Source organism: Ochlerotatus camptorhynchus, unplaced genomic scaffold (genome assembly GCF_037179485.1).
Source record: "Ochlerotatus camptorhynchus isolate MF236.1 unplaced genomic scaffold, CSIRO-AGI_Acam_v1.1 ptg000357l, whole genome shotgun sequence".
NCBI classification, from domain to species: domain Eukaryota; kingdom Metazoa; phylum Arthropoda; class Insecta; order Diptera; family Culicidae; genus Ochlerotatus; species Ochlerotatus camptorhynchus.
Window position 1 is genome coordinate 4441092 of NW_027040845.1, and position 20161 is coordinate 4461252.

The window sequence follows — 20161 nt, forward strand, 5'->3', positions numbered from 1 at the left end:
GGCATCTTTAAACATTTTAAAAAGATTCAGAACGAAAATGATACTTCTGGTCAAAATGACGTCTGAGACAAACTAGTGAAAAAAAAATCTGAGGAAAATATTCACAGCATTTAGTTTCAAGATAAATGATAAAAACCTGAATATCCCAAAATTTCCATTTCATTTTTTTTTTTAATTTCATGAAAAATGCAAACTTTTGAAATGTTTGAAACTGACAAAAATCGTAGAACAAGCACTTTGGTCACATTTTCAAACTTTTTGTTAAAACGCTTTTTTCAGGTAATTTATACTCAGACAATAATTTTCGAGCAATTTTGCATCATTTTCTGTGAAAAAATACACAAAAAAATCGTACTAACAATAAATTCAAAATGTCAACCAAAAGTTTTTATTCTACAATTTTTGTCAGTATCTGTCCATGGTTTAAACATTTTAAAAGTTTACATTTTTCATAAGCTTCTTTTTAAAAAAAAATAAAGTTTCAAAATTTTTTGAGGTATTTCAGTTTTTAACATTTACTTAATTTTTACTTTAAAAAATAAAACACAAATGTTTTGTTTATTTTTTCCAGAAAGAAATCATTTTTAATTTACATCTTTTTCTCAGACATCATTTCGATCAGAAATGCCGTTTCCATGCTAAGTATTTTTCAAAAATTTCAGGTACACCATTTTGAAAATTTTGCAAGATCCAAAAGTAGTGAATTTTAGCAAAAATGTGAATCATTGCCTATAACAAACAATTACGCAAAGTTTCATACAAATCGATGTCTCACTACCGAGAAAGTAAGCTATTTTATTTCTCACACAATTCTCTCTCTCTTTCTCTCTCTCTCACGAGCTCTATATATCAACTTTCCATGTATTTTGAAGACACACGATGTATGATTTCTCTTTCACATATTTCGAAATAGAGTCCAGGACCCTGAAAAAATTACCGGTACCATTATTTATAACTTTAGATTCATGATCTATGCTCCGCCTAAATTCTTGACACAAACATTTCTCGCTAAGCCGCGCCTCAACCATAATTTCATATATTTTTTCGATTGGGGCGGGGCTTAACAGGCAAGCTTTGTGGTGAGAATGCTAAAAAGGAGGGACCTCGAATGTTTTTCTAAATTCAATGCATAAGTAGAGGTACCACGAGACATGTTTTGCACTACAAGGTACTCTATTTTGAAGTCTGTGATAGGGGTTCAGGTTTGTTGACTGCACTGTCCTCTGTTAACAACTAACGGAAACCAATTTGTGCGTAATTTCCCATTCCCATCAACATTGGTCAAGATTAATTCAGTTTAGACTGAGACTCTTACCTAAAGGCAGGGATTGGAAAGGACTGTGCCGGGCAGAGAAGCGTAAAGTTGTCTGCAGTTTTGACCAGCAGCACTCGAAGCGTTTCACCGGACGTCAAACGAGGAGCTACGCTTGCGACGGGTTCTTTGAGGGGGGATTTTGAAGAAATATTGAATTGAAATGATTTTCAAAAAAAGAAAAACCAAGCATTAAGACAAGAATAATTGGAAACTAGGGTACCCTATAGGTATGCACGCCGGTTGTTAGTCTTAACAAAACGCAAACGCAAACAAAAGTTCAATGGTCAGTTTTCGTTCTCACCTAAAGGAAGGAACCGGATAAGACTGGGCCGGACACAGTAGCGTTACATTGTCTTGACCTTTGACCTCCAGGTTGCGACTTTTATCGCCGGATGTCAGCCGAGGTGCAATACTGGCCAAGGGTTCTGATGATTTTAAATTGAGTGATGTATAGAAAAGAGCAAGCTATTAGTAGTTTTGATTGAGTCAAACGAGGCATTAGAACAGGTTTCAGGCCTGACGGGACAGAGTGCCTTGCAGTGTGTTTGAGTTTGTTGGTGTAGGATTACTAAGCCTAGTTATTACCTAACTATGGGCACTGGAAATGCCTGAGCGGAGCAGAACAGAGCTGTTGTCGACTTGTGTCGAGCTTCCGCAGTGAAGATCTTGGAGCTGGAAGAAAACTTCGGAGCTACCCAACCAAGCGGTTCTAGAAAGTAGAGATATTCGAAAACGAATCAACTTATTTGTTTTATCTTTCGATCGTTCATTAAGACTGTACAGCATGAGAACAGATGTGTGCATGATGCCCAAAGCTCACGTGTACTGGTTTGAGTAATGAGTTTGTGCGCTATGATATCTTATGAGCTAAGGTTGGTGAAGCTGGTTAGTTACCTTCAATTTCCTTACTTGCTACGAAACACAACATATTCGCACTGTGGGGTTAGTCAACGCTGGATTACATTGTGAACACCGGTAACATTGAGTTCATGTTGAGTTAGTAACTGTCTTGGAGCTCTTGATCTTTCGAATAAACGCGATGCACTTTACGGAAGTACGGTATCAGGCACAGTTCCCGCGCGAAGTTCAACTTGATCGTTTTGATTTCGGATCTTTAGAATACAAGCTACTTGGCACCGATTCGCGATAACAAATTTTGAAAACACGCAACACAGGGTACCCTATCCCAACATTCAGGCAATTTGTTTATATACTTAATAGTTATTTACTAAAAGGTTGGAACGTTAAGGAACTCGTGTGCTACTTTTCGGAGGAGTTACCTTAGATTTCCAACCGAATCACAGTCGCGCAAAAGTATTAAAAATGGAAACATATTCACGATACGGGGTTCGATGTCAGCTTTTCGTAAACGCAAATAGGATGTCTGAAATACAAATTGATAAAGGACAGTTGTGATGATAAAAAAAGAAAACGAAAATTAAGGTGAAGCTTCATCGAAGACTTGTGTCTGATTAATCACTTCAAGTAAACTAATTTCATCACATATTTAACGTGATACAGGTTTCGGATAACAGCTTCAAAGAATCTTAAAGGATAACACAGAGGACCTCCAGGGTAGGTCTTGTTGGCCTTAGACCAAATGAATCAGTCTGAAGGACTGAGAGGGCTATTCTAGTTAGAAACTACAGAGCTAGTAAGGTCACATCTAATGAGCATTTCAGTAAACTTAAATGCCAAGTCCAGTAAAACTAATGCTATGAACAGAGAAATTAATGTCCATAACATCACCAGGACAGCCTTATCGACCTGGTGAAGCAAGCCAAGAAGTCTTTGAGTCAGGTCCACGGAATCTCAAGAAACATTCCAAAGAACATCCAGAAGACTGCACAGAAACTGCCTGAAGCTGCCCCTGACAAGACAAATTGATTGCACGGGGAAAAATGGCGTTTAGTAAGATACAAGATCAGGAAACTTCAAGCTCAGAAACCTTGATTGTAGCCCCAGAATACATCAAGGATTAGTAAAACGATCAAATAGATCAAGTCCAGAGGAGTGTTAGGTGGAGAGGTAGTTCCTAGAATCCTGGAGCAAAATACATATAAAGGACTTACTCCAGAGACCACTAAAACCGGTCTCCAAATCTTACCGACTAACACTTTAAGTTGCCTAGATTCACCTTCAAAATGCTTTGGACCCCCTTCTTTTATCTCATTTGACTTGTAAGCTGTTTTCGTGCTATGAATTATTAAAAAATATCGAAAACGTCGTTTTGAAAAATTAGGCATTAGTCAAAATGGTCGAAGCCCGGCACAAACTTGGTTCGTTACCCCTAGCGAACAATTATACAAAGTTTCATGGAAATCGTAGAGGGAAAAATAAAATAGATTAGTCAGTGGGCGTGGAATAGGTGATTATTAAGATTCCCTAAACATTTTATAAGTTGTCTCAATTTTTCTGAACTACTCTGTGGCTCATTTGACCTTCTCTAAACTTACCCTTAGCCTCCCTGAGGTTTTCTTAAACGTCTCCGAAGAGTCTTTCTAAAATTCCTAAACATGTCTGAGGGGATAACTGATTCCATTTGATACTTTTTAAAGTACAATATTGTTCCGTAGGCTTCGCTAAATTTCGCTGAATATATCTGAAAGCCACTGATCTTCTTTAAAATTCAAGATTTTTTTTCTAAATATTGCAAATTAAGTTCTCTTGAGATCATTAAACTTACAGGACCATGAAGCTAATGAAAATATGTGAAGCTAGGAGACCTTTTGAATGGTTCGCCGAACTACGGATAGGATCAGCGATTTTCGAAGATCTTTGAAGAGTTTAAGAGTGGATCTGCTGACTTCAGACTGCTGACTTCAGCGAGCTTCAGAGACGTCCAACGCGCATTTCAAGCTTATTGCTTATCGCATATTAGCTTATTGCGTGCTCTCAACTTAGTGTTCTAGATGCACTTCCACAGTTGTTAATTGAGAGCTTTCGATGCCTGTACCATTAAACTGATGCAAAATTTGAATTTTTCGCTCCACAGTGCTCAAACGGTTCCAAATTGGATCCTGATTAGCCTCCCAAAATTTGAACTTATTTAGTTGGAAACTGACTTGGCACAAACCATTTGAATTTTATATAGAAATTACTATAAGAAAACCAAAATTTTGGTTCATATCTATCTCAAAATTCACAAGTTCACCTTGCTTAAGAAAATGGTACCTGCGCTTGTTGAAAATTTTGTCACCTACAACTTTGTTCAAGACCACTTTTCGATTAAATGTAAGGAACATAAGTTATTAATGATTCCAGTCACTGATGTCTTATGATTATGCTCAATCAACTGTTCAGCAGGCAACATTGGTGTTTCTGAGGCGATGAATAGTTGACAAAAATCATGGCTACTATGTTACACTGCAGAATACAGTGTTGCCTACAATACAGCTGCTTAACCATGCCATAAGATTATCAATCTCTTCAATTCATAAATATTTAGTTTGACGCTGGACTGAAAAACGATCTTCTGCAAAGTTGTAGCTGAACAAAATTTCCATAAGAATAGCGATAGAACTTGTTAAGAGAGCAATATGAAAAAGGGTAGAAGAAAGTGAACAAAAAGTTTGGGTTTCCCATAGTAATTTCCATATACATTTCAAATGGTTTGTGCCAAGTCAGTTTTTTACCAAAGGAGTTTTAATTTTGGGAGGCTAATCAGGACCCTACTTGGAACCGTTTGAGTACTGTGGAGCGAACATTTCAATTTTTGCATCAGTCTACTGTACCATTTTTGCATTGGTTTAATTGATAGAATATTAGAAGATATTCTAATACAGCAATGACCCGATTTTGTCAGCAACTTTTTGAAAATATTTTCCGATTTCCTACGAACCCCATGCACTTTTTCAATGGTCTTATTGCACCAAAGCATAGCTAAAACATCCATCTTGAAGATGAATGAGAAAGATGTGGTTATGTGAAATTATTGAAACCTAAACGTTTGATTCACGGAGGGGCTGACAAAAACAAGTCATTACTGTATTACTCAAAGTTCCCTAAAAAATATTGAATGAGCCAATACAAAATTTTAAATGGGCCAATAAAAAGATCAAATGTTCCATAGATATCACCGAAGTTTATGGGACATTTCCGCTTTTTAGCTGACACATTTTCAAATTTGTTTATTGGCACATTTAGTATATTTTAGGGAACATTTTTTTGGGGGACATTTCCGGAGTAATTAGAGATTTGGACGTAATTGCAACACGTCGAAATCTCAAAATAGTATAGTATAACACAATCAGGCAGAGTAATCATTATTATATCATTTGGAATAGTTTGTTTACGAGATTGAGCTTTTATTCGCGAGAAATCGGTGATTGATGTTTTGTTTACAAAAGAAATTACACCCAAATCTCAAATCACTCCGGATTTAATCTATTTTAGAGAACATAATCTTTGTCTTGATGCATTGATTCACTGTTCTGCACGTGTTTTTTTAGTTAGAGGAGCAGAGCGACGGACAAGCGTTCAATAAAGGCTTCTAAAAGATTAAATGTTCCCAATACTGGAACAAGTCTGTGCATCACTGGACTTACATGGCTATAGACTATATTTATGCGCTGTGTACATCCCACCCGACCGAAGTCGCGACGTCGAAGTTATGGAAGCGCATATTGCCTCAGTCAAAGAGTTGTGCGACAAGGCATCTTGTGATGATAAGATTCTTGTTTGTGGCGATTATAATCAGCCTCGTCTTCAATGGGGAATCGATGACAACAGGGTCTACCTCGCCGAAACATCTTCACTGACCGCTGCAAGTATTGCTCTCGTTGATGGAATGGATTTCGTTAATCTCAGTCAACACAATACAGTCCGAAATGAACTTGGCCGCACGCTGGATTTGGCATTTTGCAACGGTGAAAATGAGTTCGATATCGATGAATCCGCTGTGCCGCTTTTACCTAGTGATCCTCACCATCCTTCCTTAATTATGTCACTACCTGCTCCACTTGACTGGCCATCTCACCCAGCTTGCAACGTGGATGATAGAGCAGGGTTTCTAGACTTCAAGAAAATTGATTATGTCTCATTACTACAGTATCTTTTTGATCAAGACTGGGCCGATGTGTTCGAATGCATTGATGTTGATGAGATGACTGTGCGTTTCTGTAGCACTATTCAACATTGGTTGGAATCAAATGTTCCTCTCAAAGGACGACCAATTTCCCCAGCTTGGAGTACTCCTCAGCTTAGAGTGCTGAAGCAGTCCACGTCGTCACAGAACAGCTGACACAAAGCGTGACTTCAAGTGTGCCTGTATCGCTTACATTAAACTTAACAGTGCCTTATACAAATCACACGTCCTCAGAGTCCAGTGGAATTTGTGGCGTAACCCCAAAATTTTTGGAGCTTTGTCAACGGCAAAAGGAAAGATTCGAGTATACTGTCCAACATGCTACTCGATGGGAAAGAGTCCACTTCTCTTAGCGAAGCGTGTGAGATGTTTGCTAAACACTTTGCATCTGTCTTCGATAAAAATATGACAAGTGACGTTGAAGCTGAATCTGCTGCCTCTGATACGCCTAGTGACTAAGTGGAACTGAGCACATTCGAAGTAACTCGGGATATGGTACTTTCAGCAGAAAGGAGACTGAAAACCTCACTTTCTCCTGGTCCAGATGGAATTCCGGCAGGTTCTGCCGTTGCTCAGCTGCCTTAACAGAACCTTTAATTTGAATGCATCCTTTGAGCAAGGAAAATTCCCAACATTGTGGAAGCAGTCGTATATGTTTCCTGTTTTCAAAGCTGGCAATAAACGGAATATTAAGAACAGTCTTTCGGCAGCGTCCTAACTGTTTGAGATCATCTTAAGCGAATTTGTCCTGAATCGCTCGAAGAACTACATTTCAACTGACCAGCATGGATTTAATCCCGGTAGATCGGTAGCTACTAACCTTTTGGATTTCACCAACACATGCATCACCGCGATGGAGGATAAGGCACAAATCGACGTCATATATACTGATCTTAAAGCCGCATTCGACAAAATCGACCAGAAGGTTTAGTTATGCAGGATTTCCCGACTAGGAGCGTCTGAGCAACTTAGGTCGTGGTTACATTCCTACTTGACTGGACGAACTCTTCGAGTACGACAAGGATCTTGTGTCTCTTCTACGTTTACCAGCACCTCTGGAGTACCTCAGGGAAGTAACCTGTGTCCACTTTTGTTTACGCTATTGTTCAACGATGTAGCAGCTTTGTTGGGAGTTAAATGCAAGCTCGTTTATGCAGATGATCTTAATCCGAGCAGGAGAAAATAACTAATGAATACCTTATTTTGATCTGATACTAAAATTTGGTATTGACCAGCATGACATAAGAGGTAAAATACCAAAGAATAATACCAAAAAATTACATGCAAAATACTTTGTAAATACCAAAAATTGATATTTGGATACCAAAAGAATACCTGGGTGCTATTGTTTTGTATTGGAATGGTATTGTGGGAACATTTTTTTGGTATTATTTTTTGGTATTTTACCTCTTATGTCAGGCTAATCGATACCAATTTAAGGTATCGAGATATTCGTTCCTGCTCGGGAAGCTATACGTCACAGTTCACTCGATTGAGGATTGTCATCGTCTTCAAGCTCTGCTAGATTTGTTTGTGGATTGGTGCCGTCGCAATAAGCTCATCATCAGCGTTCCATTCCAAAGTGAGCAGTGATGACGTTTCACCGCTCCAAGAGTTCAATCCTTTACGACTACTGCATTGACAATGTAACGCTTCGCAGAGTAGAACGTATGACTGATCTTGGTGTTCTTTTTGACCCAAAGTTGACCTTCAATCTTCACTATTCCTCGATCATCTCTAAGGCGAATCGGCAACTGGGATTTATTTCGAAGATTGAACGAGACTTCAAAGACCCTCACTGCTTGAAGGCACTATATTGCTCTTTAGTTCGGCCCATACTTGAGAATGCATCTGTGGTCTGGTCTCCATATGAGCTAGTGTGGAATCTCCGAATAGAACGTGTTCAAAAAAGATTTTTGATGTTGGCTTTGCGCAACCTGCCGTGGCACGATCCAATGAATTTACCACCTTATGCAGACCGATGCATGCTATTGGACCTGGACACGTTGGAACACAGAAGAAAAATGCAACAAGCCTTACTTGTAGCGAAACTTTTAAATGGCGATGTGGACTGCCCTCAACTGCTTTCACAATTAAACATCCGTGTTCCTCAAAGGATGTTGCGGCAATCATCCTTACTACAACCAAGATTCCATCGGACTGCATATGGATACCATGATTCGGGCATTCTCCGTTGTGGAAGAAGCATTTTCGAAACCGATTGAGAAGATTGTGATTATATTTGTAATATGTTTATCGGTTTGTTTTTTTTTTTTGTATATTATCTAAGTTTTATTTATTAAGACAACTACTGTCAGACGCTTTACAATAAATAAATAAATAAATAAATAAATATTTCATATTTTTATAGACGCATTTTGTATTATTGATGGAACACTTCAGTATTTTTAAGGGAACATTATAGCTTTAATTGATCATTTCCCATGTTTATGGAGAATATTTTTAATTTTATTGGAGAAATTTTACTTATTCATGGTGCCTCCATATTTTTTGTTGAGCATGTCAACTTAAATATTGGCACATTGGTCTTTTAATCCTGGAAGCTCCTTCCACTCTCCCCCCAGAAGTCTTGCTAACTAGCCCCAGAAGTGTTTTCTGGCTTCCTCTGGAATTTATCCCAACATTCTTCGAAAGTTTCTTCCAATTTGGCCTGCTAGCACTTTCACTTTTCCTGAATGTTCATCTTCCGAAAAAATTCTGTCAGCTTTGCCCGGCTTTTCTTTCATATTTTCCCGGATTCTTTTGCAACTTCAACCGGAAGTTTCATCTGACTTCTGTGGAAGTTCTTTGCACCCTGTCAAAAAAGTTTATATCAACTTCAACTGGAAATTTGCAAAGATTTCCCGGAAATGACTTCCTGGCCGGTGTATTATATTTTTTGTGAATATATGAAGCGTGTATTCGTGAAAAATGGCACACACAGTAAGAACTGTAACTTTTTAACTATTACACTAGTTTACAAAACAACATAAAAAGTGTGAACTTTAGTGGTTGACCAACGTTTCTAATGCAAAATCCTACGCTGAATTCAATGCCGTGGTCAGAAAAAATTAAAGTAGAGCCATATTTGAGATATACAAAAATTTTGATTTTTTGAATTTTGGACAAAAGTACGATTACAAAAATGTCAATATTTTTGGAACTAGTGCACCAATTTTAAATCTTTTTTTATGAAAATGAAGCTAAATAAATTTGCTATCGTTCACTAGAATGTTATGTCTTGTTTAAAAATTAATTTAAATTAATTTTGAAGTCATTTAAAAATTTACAGCATTTTTTTTTTTTTCCTGCGAATTTTCCATAAAAATCTTGTTTTAATCAACATTTTCAATGGGATAAAAAGATTCAAAAAATCATTCCGTAATTTATTCTCAAAGTCCATTAAAAACTGGAGAAAATGAGCCTTTAATGGATGAAATCGGTTGGAAATTGTCGAAGTTGTGAAATTTTTTGTAAAATCATGGAAATTGAATGTTCCAAGATTGGCCGTTGTCCCGCTCCTAGGTTCATGCACCACTTCCAGTAAGCCTTTCTGCGGACGTGTACGCATACGGTGCATTTCACTAACACTACCAGCTGTCACGCAAAATTAAATGGGATATTTTCAACAATATAATTTACGCTAGTGTTTGTGAGACCGCTCGGCGAGAACCTAACGCAACCAACTCAATTTGACAGCTTTCTTTCTTTAACATTGCTTAACGATGTATACGACAAAACGTGAATTCAAGTGTAAAAATGATCCTCAAAAGTTTTGTTAGGCGTGTGGCAACTATATATTTACAAAATCGGTCAATTTCACTGCTTCGTTGCAAACTGCATACAGGCTTTATTTTAAAATTGATCCTGGAGACTTTGACAAACCGTGGATTCCAAAAGTATTATGTAGTTCGTGCAAAACGTGCTTGGCTAGGTGGATGTCAGGCGCAAGGTAAATTGATTTTTTGAATAACTTTCATATAAACAATTTATGTACAGCATGGTAGTGCTTTGTTCTTTCCTGATCGACATTATCTTACTTCATCTATTTTTGATAAGTGTTAATGTCTTACTTACTAACTCACTTATTTGTTATCTGTCAGTCGCTATTTGTCCTTTGACATGCCCACGATGCCCATCATGCAACGGATTGTTATTTCTGCTTGACAAAAGTTAAGCAACAAGGACGTCACAAAACAGTTGAGTATCCACAAGTGGCTTCTATGACAAAACCTGTTCCACATTCAAGTTCGGTCCCGTATCCTGTTTATCCAAAGCGGAAACGAGCGCCCTCTGTTGAATCGACCGTTACAAAAAGTGAGGAGGAATTCAAGGAGGAATGCGAGGAAGACTTCGAGGTGGAATTGGAAAGAAACCCAAAACTGTTTACACAATCCGAATTTAATGATTTGGTGCGAGATCTCGACTTATCGAAGGAGAAATCCGAATTGCTGGCATCATGCTTGAAATAACACAACATGCTGAGCAAGGAGGTCAAAATTTCTTGTCACAGGAATCGTCACAAGAAATTTGACAAATATTATTCTACAAAGGACAAGGCATGTTTTTGCCATGACGTAAACGGCTTGTTTGAAGAGTTTGGTGAGCCATATGATCCAGCTGAATGGCGTTTATTCATCGATAGCAGCAAGTTGAGCTTGAAAGCCGTTTTACTGCATCAAGGGAATGAGAAACCTTCTATTCCATTAGCCGAGCCATGCTGTTAATATGAAGGAAACGTATGAATCAATGGCTCTATTGCTCAATTTGATAAATTACAATTAACACAATTGGAAAATTTGTTCCGATCTTAAAGTGGTTGCCATGTTGACTGGATTGCAACAGGGATACACAAAATATATGTGTTTTTTGTGTAAATGGGACAGTCGAGCTCGTAAGGAACACTACGTTCGAAAAGATTGGCCAAAACGGGATAATTTCACAATTGGTAAAGACAACGTTAAAAATGATCCTCTTGTGGTAAAAGAATGCATAATACTTCCATCACTACATATAAAACTTGGGCTATTCAAAAATTTCGTCAAAGCGTTGCAAAAAGAAGGGCCGGCATTCCAGTACTTGAAATCAGTATTTCCAAATTTATCTGACGCAAAGATAAAGGAAGGTGTATTTGTTGGCCCACAGATCAAAAAACTGCTCAATGATTCCGCATTCAATACAGTTTTGACACCAGATGAGGAAGAAGCGTGGAAATCGTTCCAGCGTGTTGTCACAACCTTTTTAGGAAATTTCAGAAGCCCAGATTATGAGGAAGCCGTCGATGAATTGCTCAAAAATTATGAGAAAATAGGTATAAATCAAAAATATTGTGTTTGTTACATATAATTAATTTCAAATCCTTTTATTTCACTGAACACAGGTGTGAATATGTCTTTGAAGATACATTTCCTACATTCTCACATGGATTTTTTCCCGGAAAATCTTGGTGACGAGAGTGATGAGCACGGCGAACGTTTTCACCAACAAATGAAGATGATGGAACGTCGTTACCAAGGGTTTTGGGATGAAGCAATGATGGGTGACTATTGTTGGTTTCTGATTCGAGAAACAAGTTCAAAACATCGAAGACAAAGTCATTCGATTCTCAATCATTTTTAATAAAACCTAAATAAATTTCTTTTGTATCAACTCGGTTTTAAATCCTGATATGCCTTAATCAAATTGATGTGTAGAGAAAAGAATCTCCCATGAAAACTTTACATGCGATTTGTATGCTTACAACGACACCTAGAAAAGGAACTCTAAAGCTGTTGTATTTCAGCAACATTTTTAAGTGTTTTACAAAAATGCTCATAACTTCGACAATTTCCAACCGATTTCATCCATTAAAGGCTCATTTTCTCCGGTTTTGAATGGACTTTAAGAATAAATTATGGAATGATTTTTTGAATCTTTTTATCCCATTAAAAATGTTGATTAAAACAAGATTTTTTATGGAAAATTCGCAGGAAAAATAAAAAAAATACTGTAAATTTTTAAATGACTTCAAAATTAAATTTTTAATTAAGACATAATATTGTAGTGAACGATAACAAATTTATTTAGCTTCATTTTCATAAAAAAAAGATTTAAAATTGGTGCACTAGTTCCAAAGATATCGACATTTTAGTAATCGTACTTTTGTCCAAAATTCAAAAAATCAAAATTTTTGTATGTCTCAAAAATGGCTCTACTTTAATTTTTTCTGATCACGGCATTGAATTCAGCGTAGGATTTTGCATTGGAAATGATTATCACCTTACCGAGTTCAAAAATGCTGTAAACTAGTGTTATACCAAATGACTTGAAATGTTCAAAGATGATGGTTTAGACAGTTAAAAATAAATCATGATTTAAATATGAGCTTTGATTAAGCAATCGACTAAATTTTCAATAGCGTCCAAAAATATCCATTATTACCATCCACGCGTTCATCTGGATAAATTTGATAAATAGCAGATTTTTAGCGATGGGCCCAATCTTAGATCAATAGGCCAACATTAGAGCCATTGTCCCTATGTCAATTATGGACTAAATATTCTTCACTGAAATTGCAAAGTCATTTGTATAATAGTTAAAAAGTTACAGCTGTTTATGGATTTGCCATTTTCCACCAACACACATGTCTTTTTTAGCTGTTTCCCAGGAAACCGACCTAGAATTTCGAAACGTAAAATTTTGTAAAATATGCGGGATTCGTTTCCCTGAATGCCACTGGAAGAAAACACAGGTATCAAATCTTAAAAGTCGGTGAATGAAAATCAGGTCATTCTTATCTTACCTGAGATTTCTAACGATTCTAATGTTCTATTTCTTAGATTGCTCAGAATGAGAACACAATTACACAGAATCGTAGCTGAAAATTAACAGCGGATCTTTGTCAGAAGCTCATCTCAAATGGGAAAGGGCCTGGATCTAGCAGGGTTTACCATCCATATAGTTTGGTTATGGTTCGCTTTAGAATTCCACCATAGAATCATTAGATGCCCGACTAGAATTTCTCAAAATTTCTTCTGTTCTGTGACTTGTGCAATAGTTTAAGTACACCGTCCTGACAGGAATTTCTCGGAACCTTAGGCAGGGCTTATCCTCGTTGATCGATTCTCTTCATCGACTTTCTCTTTGGTTTACCACGGCTACATAAACGAATTTCTTGCTAAGCTCGCAGCACCGTTCGACAGAAGATTATGTTAGTTTGCGCCTGAAACAACACACTCAATGGAAAATTCATTTGCAGTCGGGTTATTCGCGAAAGAGAACATCGATGAAGAGAATCGATCAACAATGATAGGCCCTTTTCTCGTGTTGTGCGAGAATCATGATTGGGATTTTTTAGGATGCTGTCCGATTTTCATGTGGAACCCCAATCGAATCAGGATTGCCTTCAATCTGTTTATGGTTTCTCCGTTCTAGGCTGATCGCCTAAAGTCTCCACTATCTATCGCTTCAGAGATTGTGGTATTATGGAGTTTTAAGAAATATATCCATGTTGGATTTCCTACCCTTAGAATTCATCGGAATCCACTTCAAGGATGTTTTTACATTGGAGTTATTTAGGGTATCAGTCAATTTGAAGAATTTTTGATCAGAGATTCTGATAACCCGTATATACTTGCTGATATGACTGTGCCAGCGCAGAAAGCGCTGCAATAAATTGTGAAAATTTCTTGATTTAATTTGGTCTGTCCATTCAAAAAATCATCATTGTGATTCTTAAGATCATTTGTGTTAGATAAATTCAAACATACTTGTACTCTAAAGCCTTTCAATAACTCGTGAGTTAATGAAAACCGTGAACCAGATTTAGTATACACATCGTTTGCAAATGATCTAGATATTACATAATGAGCAAACCACCCAGTCTGGTACAATGTTCATGCACGTAACAATGAAACGTTCTCTACAGCGAGGCCAGATCTACAGAATTATCCATAGATCTACGAAATCAATCAAATTTTAAATATACGGAATAAATGTGTTTCTCCACGGAATTCTCGTGCTTTTTTCTAAGAAGCCTTCCCAAAATCCCACCCCGCTAATCCCTTCCAAAACTTATGATATCTACATCTTAAAGAAATCTGGCATCACTGGTTCTCTAACGAGACTTAGAATGGACCACTTCGTCAAGCAGTTATAGCGTGACTTTCTACCAGTTATTTCACAAAACCAAATAATTACTGCTTTATTATAAAACGTACCACTTTCAGCTACGTTTCTAGAAGAAAAAATCTCGAAATATCGTTTTATTTCGAAGTTCGAGTAACGTAGGAAACGTCATTTTCAACTGCTCGAATGAAATGGTCAATTATTAACCCGATGCTTCGCCTTTGAAAAATATACGATTAAACAACATTCGTAATCTATATGATTAATTAAATCGTGAGGCAAAGGCTGATTGAGCCAAGTTCGCAGAACAAACATTTCCACTTGCCTTAGTGTATTTACCACTACAACCGATTCGTTCAATAGAATAATAACAAACTGACCAGATCAAACGAGGTTAGCATACATTTTGTTTACGAAAAGCTGACATCACTTGTAGTACCGATCGAGGGGAGCTGCGCGAGGGGTGAATGACGATGATGACGCGAAAAAGAGGCAGTCGCGAGTCGCGAAATGACCGTTACACATTTTCTAGCGCCTCTGCGTACATATGTTTTTGTCATCTGTTAATCACTCAACTCTAAGCGGGTCGCAAACGAAATGGAAAAAAAGGAGTTAATTCACAATTGAATGAAGTTTGAACGAACGTGTTTTTTTTTTCAGAATCGGAATATTGCTTTTAATACTTTTATGCGGCGAGTGTGATTCTGATAGCAATGGGCAAATGATCGGAAGCGTCAATGCGAAAGCACGCGAATGTCATCGAAAGCAGAGTGTGTTATGATTCACGAGCCGTCACGGATCGGACGGTTGATTGATACTCAATGATTGCTGTCTGGTATTTAGTAGTCGGTATAGCACATTGGTATGACGAAACAGATAAGCAACCACGCTTCCAATCACTTGCGACACACGGTTGGCGTTGGTTTAATGGTATTCGAGAGCTCGTACGTTGCGCAGCGGACTGTGTTTTGCACACTTCTTTACTGTAATTAATTTAAAGGCTGTTAAATGCTAATCGAAGTTAATTTATTTACAGATCAGAACAGACAATGCAACACCATTTGATCTATAATAAAACTGATTTTATGGACTTATTAAAATTGTCGATTTGAATCGTCAATCACTAGCAGAGTTTGTTTACTCACAGTGCACACGCATACACACACACATGTTTTGTGATATCTTTTAGGAATTATTTCACCGTTTAATTAGTTACAATAGCACGTTCTGATAAATCATGACGAACATGTGTAAGGGTCAATGGGCAAAATGTTCAAATTTACTTTAAACGCCCACTTCTCGCAGAAGTAAAGCCAGACCCCATCAAAAATTCACTATGAAAACATGAAAAATGACGTGACATTCAAAGTGTTTTTTTATGTTACTTCATACGCGAAGTTTGTGATTTTCAGAGTTGGTTGGAAATGCTATCTAACATGAAGCTTTAGTGTGATAATTTATTAGCTAGAGAATGATCTTAGAAGAGGGTAGGTGGATAGTTCCGTTAGAATACGGCAGTATGAATATTGAATAGAAGTTGAAAATGAGCGAAGGGCCATTAATGCGACTGTACAATGTCAAACGCACACCTTTTGCCTAACCCGTACGATGTACGCGGAGATTTAAAGTATGTCTTCAAATCTACAGGCAAAGAGTATGCGCCCGCCTTTGCTCATTACTGTCTGCGGCTGTGGAATAGTTCTAGTGACGTTTCATCACTACCTAAAGCCCCACGTTGCCGAGTGCATTTCCAGTAGGGTGGTTGTTGCATGCTGTACCATCATCAGCATTGTTGACGGTTACTCCCGCCTTGAGTTGTTACATTCAAAGAGTTTTTATGTTACTTCATACGCGAATTTTGCTATTTTCAGAGTTGGTTGGAAATGCTATCTAACATGAATGATGGTACAGCACGCAACAACCACCCTACTGCTTTTTCTCCGAGATGACCACGTTGGTCATGACGAAAGGAGCAACACAATAGTTGGGTAAAGACGAATTGCATTATAACACACCATCGACTGGAAATGCTGGGGGTTTAGGTAGTAATGAAACGTCGCTAGAACTATTCCACAGCCGCAGACAGTAATGAGCAAAGGCGGGCGCACGCTTTTTGTCTGTAGATTTGAAGACATAGTATTACTTCAAATCTCCAGGTACATCGTACGGGTTAGGTAAAAGGTGTGCGTTTGACGTGACATTTTCCCCCCATATTTCTTTCTATCACATTTACCACCTTTGATTAAGACACATCCAGGAAAATCAAAAGCAACACCTGGTAGAGGAAGCGTGCTCTATCAAATATAGTGTAGTAAACCGGCGCCGGTGGTGTAGTGGCAAGCGAAACTGCTTTCTCACCCCAATGGGTCTGGGTTCAATCCCAGCCGAGGTCGGTGGGATGTTTCTGAAGCATAAAAATCTCTGGTCACGTCTTCCTTCGGAAGGGAAGTAAAGGCGTTGGTCCCGGTCCATGAGTGTTGAATGGGTGGGATATCCTACGCAGGTGTGGAAGCTGCCTTTCTGCACATTCGATTGATGTCAATGGACTATCTGCTTAGAGAATGCAAATCTTCATTCAAGCAAAATCGTAAAACACGTCGAAAGTCATTAATATACATAATACATAAAAAGGGCCTAATACACTTCCTTGGGGCACTCCAAGGTTATTCCCCATGGGACTTGAAACAGAATCATTAAAAACAGTCCGTTGTGTTCTGTCACACAAATAGCATTCAAACCATTTATTTGCAGTACTCGCAACTCCAAAGCACACACTGCCTTCCCGATATCCCGATTGTTAGGGTATCAACAAATTATTACTATTTAAATACTCTAACAGCTGGCCTTGTACAACAAGTTCGAAAATTGTTTCTAATGTATGCAACATGTTGATGGGACGAAACTGTTCGGCTTTATTCGTTTCAGTAACTTTTTGAATAGAAACCACCAAGGATTCCTTCCAAATTTGTGGCACATGCCCAGTCTGCAATGATTTATTAATAAGGTCCAGCAAGATGTGGCCAATGACATGAAAGCAATCTTGAATAACTCTAGCATTGACATTATCTATTCCAGCCGCTTTTCCTAATGAAAAACAAATAACTCTAAGTTCATCTACCTTCAAATCTACAACTACTAGGGGAAATGACGGCTTCGGCATGACAGACTATTTTCGGCAACCCAAATTGAAACACTATTTTCACTGGATTTTCTTACGAAAACACTTCGCTGAATGCATGCAAACGATTCTTTATGCTTTCAGCTTCAATTTGACTATATTTTTACCACTGAGAAAAAGCAATCTAGCAAGGTTTTCTTGAAATGAAACACACGCACTACAAATTGTAGCTGATTTCGAGTTGCCGATAATAGAACAGCAGATTTACATGCAGTTCAAATGGAACGGTTGCCGAAGAAAAACTGGTTGCTGACAATACTCGCTCTCACTAGAGAAGATTGGAGCTTTGTAAAAGCGTTTCAAAACAGTTTTTGACAATTCTTTCGACTGAAATTGTTAGAGCAGCTGGCAGCAATAGATTGTAAACAAACCAATACTGCATATGTGTGCGTTCCTTAGAGAAAAAGGCTATAGAAAGAAGGTCGCTGCTTAGGTTGCCGAGAATACGTAAATTCCCCAATTACTGTTTTATTTCGTCAGGTTCATGGACCAATTCAATGAATTGATTAATCAATTAAACGCTGTCGACAAAATAATCATTAAATTTAGATGCAATAACTTGTTCTGACTGTTCTAATGTGCCATTAAAAGTTATGGACCGCGGAAGGAATTACTAGGTTTCAAAAAATCAAAATTTTCCATAACATTTTGCTGTTGTTTTGATGCTAATCAATCTTTCTCTGGACATATTCACAACGAGTTGAATAATTGACGAAATTCGAATAGATAAATATGATCATGGTTGGACCTACGCATGATGATGGTTGGACCTATGTGTTTCCTAAGACGGCCGCTAGGTGCGCTTCGGTTTGTGTACATCCTTCATGCGCAGCTGATTTGAAATTCGATTTTGTTTTGGCCAAGTGATCAGTTTCTTCGATTGAAAAAATGGCTAAAGAAAAGAGTTATCCGGCAAAAATCTTCAAGAGACTGTTTTTTTAGTAAGAAATAAATCACTTACCGCGTATCAGGCACAGAAAAGGTACAATATTCCGAAAACGACGCTTCACGCAAAAATTAAGGGAAACCACGGCAAGAAATATGGAAGGGAAATAGTGTTGAGTGTTGATTTGGAGAACCAGCTAGAGGATTGGGTTTGTATGCGCGCTGCTTCTGGCAGTCCCAAGACGAACAAAAAGATCTTGGAAGCTGCTAAAGACCTTGAGTCACTAGTTAGGCGTAAATTTAAAGGAGGAATTCCATCGTCAGGTTGGCTGAAAGGGTAACCACCGATTTCCGAACTACCACGAAAGCGCCGAAAGAATCTGTTAATATGAATTTACACTAAGCACTTCTCATACACCTTCTGTGTGTGAATTAACTTGAAATAAAATGTTAACAAACTAAAAATTGTTAACTGAAACTTATTTTCGAAAAAAAAAACTCCTAGGATAAAAAAAAAACTATAAGAGCGAAATTGAAAAATTCCCCGGGGCACCCTGAACATGCCCGGAAGTGGCCAATGTGGTCCAAGGCACTCAAATTTGTTATTGATCTTGTTATCGAATTTGGAAGTAATGTGAAGTGTTGCATGATAGGTTTTATTCCTTCCATGTCAAAATTAGGTCCATGTTCCATATACCCTGGAACTTGTTCCGGCCATATCTCCGGAACCAGTAGACCGATTCCAAAAATATTCGATAGCTTTCAATGGGACCTCAATACCTATACATTGACGTTAAAAAATTTCCAAATCGGGTCAATGATTTCCGAGAAAATGAGCCATGATGAATAGCTAATGCGTGGAAAGTGAACTTTTTTAAAAACGAAGTTAAACTCAAATTTCTTGATTTTTTTAAATAGCAAATTCATAAAAACTGTATAAAAAGGGTTTTTTTTTTCATGATACTAATAAGCTCTAAACAAAGTTTTTGAACAAATATGGGCTAAACTAGCATTTGCAAAAATAGGTCCAACCATCATCATTTTTTAGGTCCAACCTAGATCAGTATAGGTCCAACCAACATCATAATTCTTTGCTGAATAAAAACGTTTTATAACATCATTTGTTCATAGTATTTAACTTTTTATGTTATTATTAGAAACAAGAAAGGTAAATCTTTCCCCTAATCACGCATTTTTCATAATTATATGTTGCATTCATAAAAAAAATACGATATGAATGTTGACGTCGTGTGAAACCGGCCTAAATAGGTCCAACCATCATCAGTTACCCTACACATTTTCAAAGCGTGCTTCAATGTATGAGGAGCTTTGAAGTTGTATGAGCTAGGTAGAGAAGTGTGAGTTTGACTGGTTCTGTCGATCTTCGCTCCTTTTCATCTTCTATTCAATGTTCATAATGCCGTACTCTAGCGGAACTATACACCTACCATCTTCAGACCTTTTTCTAGCTAATAAACTATCACACTTAAGCTTCATTAATTTATTATTAAATAAGTTTGTTAGACATTTTTTTCGACCCTTGTTATTTATTTTTGGAATTAAAGTATAATTTTGAGTAGAGAGGGTCTAG

The 20161-nt window shown here is 37.6% G+C and overlaps 1 protein-coding gene across 2 annotated transcripts in view; it reads right to left on the bottom strand.

Moving 5' to 3' along the window:
- Dscam1 (Down syndrome cell adhesion molecule 1) overlaps positions 1-20161 on the bottom strand; it is a 199238-nt gene that overhangs the window by 124621 nt on the left and 54456 nt on the right. Inside the window, exon 6 of one of the 2 annotated variants that reach the window (XM_065231436.1) lies at positions 1901-2024. The exons of the other annotated variant lie outside the window; for it this stretch is intronic. Coding sequence (XP_065087508.1) covers positions 1901-2024 — 124 coding nt within the window. The remainder of the gene's footprint in view (positions 1-1900; positions 2025-20161) is intronic. 2 annotated transcript variants of the gene reach the window in all.